Source organism: Anguilla rostrata, chromosome 3 (assembly GCF_018555375.3).
Source record: "Anguilla rostrata isolate EN2019 chromosome 3, ASM1855537v3, whole genome shotgun sequence".
Lineage (NCBI taxonomy): Eukaryota > Metazoa > Chordata > Actinopteri > Anguilliformes > Anguillidae > Anguilla > Anguilla rostrata.
Window position 1 is genome coordinate 69968648 of NC_057935.1, and position 6013 is coordinate 69974660.

The 6013-nt window shown below is 48.2% G+C and overlaps 1 protein-coding gene across 1 annotated transcript in view; it reads left to right on the top strand.

Moving 5' to 3' along the window:
* ramp1 (receptor activity modifying protein 1) overlaps positions 1-5594 on the top strand; it is a 37934-nt gene extending 32340 nt beyond the window's left edge. Inside the window, exon 3 of the mRNA XM_064329547.1 lies at positions 5319-5594. Coding sequence (XP_064185617.1) covers positions 5319-5574 — 256 coding nt within the window. The 3' untranslated portion in view covers positions 5575-5594. The remainder of the gene's footprint in view (positions 1-5318) is intronic.
* Positions 5595-6013: the final 419 nt, after the last annotated feature.

The window sequence follows — 6013 nt, forward strand, 5'->3', positions numbered from 1 at the left end:
CCATCTGTGTTATCTGCTGAAGGAGCATCGAAAGCCAGGAATGTCTTTGCCAAAGCATGCAGGAACCAGCCTCCCAGTCAGAACACTGTCCTGTTTTCATACAGACAGGCAGAAATCTGAATCAGGGAAGAATCGAAAGGAATTAGTGGAATCGGTGGTCCGGTTCGTTGGACAAAGCGGCAGTTGATTGAAGGCAATTAATATTTTTTGACGGAGATTAGCGACTGTGCGGTGGAGCGGGTCCCAGCGTACCCGAGGGAGAGAGCTGTCAATCACGTTCGTCCGCAGACAACGTTGACCTGGGCATTGCTGTGCGAAGCACTGGATTTGTCCAGGCGTCACGCACATTCCTCTGATTGGTCAGACTCAATAGTCAAGCAGCAGCTCATCCGGGCTATCTCACCCACCGACACCAGCGCACAAAAAGCGGGCCATGTTTAATCGCGGTTTAACGTGACTGCGGGTGCTTTTTTTTTGGTGAAGATTTTTTGCGGTGGCGGCCTAGCGGGGGATACCCGAGAACGGGCTATCGCTGCCTGACGTACAGTACATTCCCGCGGGAGCAGTTCCTGGAAGAGGGGAGCACGAAAACAGGAAGAGGAACATCTGCGAGTGTGCCGATGACAGCTCTGTGTGTGTTTATTACAGATCCGATTACCCCACTCCACATTTCATACATTTCACAGGAAAAAAACAAAAAAACAAACAAAAAAACAACTCAAACACTGTTTTACAATTTTTCACGCATGCTGTTATGTCTGCTCTCTGTGTATAGGCCGTTTAATTTGCGAACTACCATACAGTCAGAGTAACATGCAGCATGCTGAGCCAAGGGTTCCCAAATTATTTAAGGACAGGACCCAATGGAGTGGTGGGTGGGGGGTGGGGGGTGGGGGTGGTAGGGGTGTAACAAGATGCTTGTGAAAAACATATATTATGTTCCAACAACATCTCCACTGGCTGGCTTGCATGCAATTATTTCAACGCCTATTAAAAATAATTGCAGCCCTGCATTAGAAAATGCCGTAGTTTACAGAAAATGTGGTCCGCCCATATGAGAGCTGAAAGTTTGTGAAGTTTTTTTCTGCTTAATTAAAAAAAAAAAAAAAAAAACTTAAGCTGGCTGCTCTGCTAAAAGTAAAAATAAATAAATAAATAAATAAATAAAAGCCTACATACAAACTGAAATTGCCGTTGCCAATTTACCTAAAAAGTCCTGGAGTCAATTCTCTGCAGACCAGTGCTACACAAATATGGCCCTCAAGGCTAATAGTACTGCATGTTTTCTTCTCTGCCCAGTAGCTAATTGATCGATTAACGCCACTGATTTTAACTCCCCTGGAGTCCCAGGTTTAAACGAGTCCCGATTAGCAGGGGAAGAATGAAAATCAGCAGCACTGCTGGCCCAGGGGGGGCCAGATCTGAGTATCCGTGCTCTAGACCAATGACTGCACAGCTTGAGTGGTGGACTATGCAGTAAAACAAGTGGTGATTGGGTACACATCCTTTGGGACCAGATGTGCTGGTCTACACTACATAATGTGGCAGTGGGACAAGCCTAGAGGTGCAGTATGATTAGTATGATGTTTTTTTTTTCAAATTAGGGAAAACGAGGTATAAAATGTTCGAGGGCAGTCTTTGTGGTATGGCTTATTTCTCACTTCGGTTCATTATTAGATTTCACATCTCTCTGCGAGCTCCCTGCTTAGCCTCTTCCCTTGCCAATTCCCCATATTTAGCATCCATTTTCTGATTGCTCTAAACCAAGTGAAATTTACGACTGTGTGTGTAATAGACACAGAGTACAAGCGCGTGTTTAGCAGTAACACAGCTGTTATGTACAATTTGGATCCATATGAATACTGTAATATAGTTGTTTTTTTTTTAAATTCTAATGCATACATGTCAATGAGGTCATTTCCTAAGGTTACGAATTAAACACTGTCTATGTACAAATAAAACTACTGCTGTGTGCTAACTGTGCATTCTGGCTTGGTGCTCTAGCATGTTCTTACTGGTAGTCCTTTGCCTGTGTTTGTGTTGTTTTTTTTTTTTTTTTTGCTGCTCTTATAATGTGCATCCTAAAGTAATCTTTCCCAGCTGCCCTTGTGAGTTACTCTGGACGAGGAACTGACTTCGAGTTCCCGCGCCTCAAAAAAAAATCCACCGTGCAATTTAACCTAAACGTTTCGGTTCTAAATTGCTTTCTGAGGAATACGCGGCTCGTTATTTCCCGTCGGGAGTCGCTCCGTATGAAATGCCAGACCTGGGTTATGGCGACTCTCCAGTTAGCGCCAGGCTCAGGTTCCTGTCTGCTGGAGTGCTCACACACCGTTACCAGAGGCACCGGCGTGTCAGAGAATGACAAACGCAAGAATATAAAAAGAACAAAAAGTGGACCTCTGTGTTTTCGTGAATAATTTCCTCCCTCATATCAAAATATACCGGCAAGGCGCCCACACCAACCAGGTGGTGATTGGCAATTTCCCTCCAAAACAAACATCACCTTTAGCCGTGTGAGTAATCGGGGGTGCTGTATAATGCTGTCCATAATGCTATCACGTTGCATTTGGCAGGCGCTGTTGCCCAGAGTGACTTAAAAAAGAGCAAACAAGAAGGTTTAGGCAAGGAGAAAAGCACATACCAAGTCATCGGTGTGGTAACCCACAGTAGTATAAACATAAACCTACAACAAGTTAAGTGGCATAATAAATTCTCCTGCAGAAAATTCCAGCTAAGACCAGCTGGGATTCTGAGCTGATTTGAAATGGTTTAAGCTGTGTTGACACTTCCAGCTGGTCAGAGCTGGCCTCCAGCTGGACAAAGCTGGTCAAAGCTGGTTAAGGTGGTACAGTAAGAGTAAGCTAGTGGTAAAACTGGTGGACTAGCTGACTGTATATGCTGGTCAGCAGCTGACAAGCAGCCTGTTGACCAGCTAAAAGTGTCAAAAATAGAGCTTAAACCAGCTCAGGCTGGTTTCAGCTGGAATTTTCAGCGGGGTCTAGAGAGCCTGTTCTTATGTCTGTTAAGGGAAACAGCACTAATAGTCACTGGGATTACCTCCGTGGTTGAAGTCTTTTAATTTGACACCTTTTCCTCTGACAAACACGCACCCACACACACACACACACATACACACACACACAAATACATGCACACACGCGACGCGCACGCGCACGCACGCACCCCACACACACACACACACTACCCTACACAACAACAACACACACACACACACACACACACACACACAAATACATGCACACACACACGTACACGCACACACATGCACACGCACACACACACACACTTTGCTTGAGACCCCAGTCACATCACACACCCCAGCTCTTCTGATTCCGATCGAGGGTGTTGGGGGGGGGGGGGGGGGGGGGGATTCCGGCCTGATGGCCTTCCGTGTGAGCCTTAGCAGGAACAGGAGCCAGGGTAGAAGATGGTGCTCTGTTCCCAAAAGGTGGAGGGGGTGGGGGGGGGTGGGGGGGGCGGGGAGTTCTCGAATAGTTCTGGAATGACCCGGGCACGACAGGCATCCTGTTCGAGGACGGTTGTGCTTATTAATAGAAGGCCTGTGGAAAACTGACTCACTGGGGACTGCAGGGGCTGTCTGTGATTCTGCAGGTCTGCAGCGGAGGTGGGCAGCGAGGGCCACGTCTGTTTCGGGCCTCTCACGCGAACTTCTGGCCTTAATTACGCACTTAATTAGCCCCTGACATTCACGCCATCTGACATGTTGGCCGCGTTTCTCGATCAGCGCATGAACGACAGCCAAAGACTGTTCATGTGTCCCTATATGCAACATTTGTCTGTGATCTGAAAACACACCGGCCCTCCGCCCCCCAACCTTTCGCTAGCTCATTTCCCTCAGTCAGAGCCTTGATGGCCACACCGATTTATAATGGCCAGAGCTAGATTATTTTATTGCACTCAGGAGTTAATTACTTTCCATTATACACCGTGGTTGCCTTTGTTTGAGTGTGGGTGGGCGGAGAGTCCATTTGTACGGACGGGATGCTTTCCCAGTAACTTCACGGCAAATGTGTACACACATTCTCAAACACAGATTCGGTTCAATGTGATTGATGGCTTTGGGGATTGTATAATAGTTGAACCGGTGATTTAAACTTGCTCTCATATAGACCGTGGGCATTTCTGGCCATGCAGTTTAATGAGCATACACGGATAGGATGTTTGTGAATCTAAATCCCCTCTACCTGTTCTGTGTGCTATGTCATGCATTGCGGAAGAAAATTAAACTGTAAAGATGTGCTTAACCTTCCCATATTAAGCACATCTCCGTCTGTCTAATCACTGCTGATTGCAAATTACTGAAAGCGTACAATGTCCATTCGAAATGAAACAGCTGGCAATCTACCACTCAAGCCCCGAACCACAAGCACCATACTCTGGTCCTATACAGAGTTCCTCTGTGACCAGGTGCCTTGATTAGTTCACTGGCTTGGTTACAGAGTCTGATATATGGTGAAGAACCTGCAGTTTTACAGACAATGCCCTTCACCCGATGCCCCTTCGTTAGCATACCATGCATAACGTTCAGTTTTCATCAACGCATGCTTTTCTACACAGGTTTTAAAGTGATGCCCCAATTTTTTTTTGCAGAGCTGACTCTAGGGTTTTGGTGGCCCAAAAACAAAAATGTTGTCGTGGCTCAAATCTGCTCCGAAAAAAAAAAGAAACTTTAACGAACAAAAACTAAATTTAATGATGTGGCCCAGGAATGGCTGTGGTCCTGAACACAGGACATAAAGCGTTAATGCAAGCGGCTCTGTGGCTATACCTGGTTTGCAAAATCACTTGCATGTTTACTGAGAACCGTGAGGTTTACTGTGTGTATTACAATGAGCCACTCAAGATGTGAATGTCCACCAATTTAATAAATGTATTATTTTGACCAAACCCTGTGCTGTAGGTTTTCACTTCAACCCTAACAAAGCACGCCTCATTCAACAGAAAGAGATCTCATTGTGCTGCTAATTAGTAGAATTAAATTAGGGTTGAAATGAAAGCCTACAGGACGGTAGATCTCCAGGAACAGGGTGGGGCAGCCCTGCTATAGCTGTTGAATGAGGTGTGCGTTGTTTGGGCTGGAGTGAAAGCCTACAGGATGGTAGATCTCCAGGAACAGGGTTGGGCAGCCCTGCTATAGCTGTTGAATGAGGTGTGCTTTGTTTGGGCTGGAGTGAAAACCTACAGGATGGTAGATCTCCAGGAACATGATTAGTTACTACTGACTACCACAGAAAAAAATTTATCTCGGTCACCTGTTTTGCCTCCCCCTGCAGGACGTACGGGGAACTGTCCAACTGCACCTACCTGATTGCGCTGAAGATGGGCTGCTTCTGGCCGAACCGGCTGGTGGACGAGTTCTTCATCCGGGTCCACCGCTTCTACTTCCCCGACTGTTCCCCGTCGGGACGGCTGCTGCGGGACCCCCCGAACCGGATCCTGGGGCCCTTCATCGTGGTCCCCATCCTGGTCACCCTGCTCATGACTGCCCTGGTGGTGTGGAGGAGCAAGCGCAGCGAGGGGATTGTGTAATGACACTATGGAAGGGGGGGTGTGGGGGGGGGTTGGGGGTGGGGGGGGTGTGTGGGGGGTTGGGGTTGGGGGTGGGGGGGGGTGGTTTGTCTCACTGGGCTTCACTGTGTATGTCGGTTAGGGTGGGGCCTGCTGGCTGGTGTAAGTAGACAATGCGGGAGCAAAAGAAACCCAGATAAAGGGAGAGAGAGAGAGAGAGAAAGGGGGGGGGTTGCTATAAACGACGACTCAGCCGCTTGGGCATAGTGAGAGCACTGCTGGATTTGAGAGCCGTCCGCGGGACATGGGGGGGGGGGACGACCCCCCCGGGCAGAGACGGCCCAGCACTGAACGCTCGACGCCCACCGCCTCGGCGTCCGCGTGGGCTTCGCTACTCATGCGCCGTCGCCACGGGAACAAGGACTCCCCGCTGCCGTGGCGACCCGCGAGGCGACGGGCC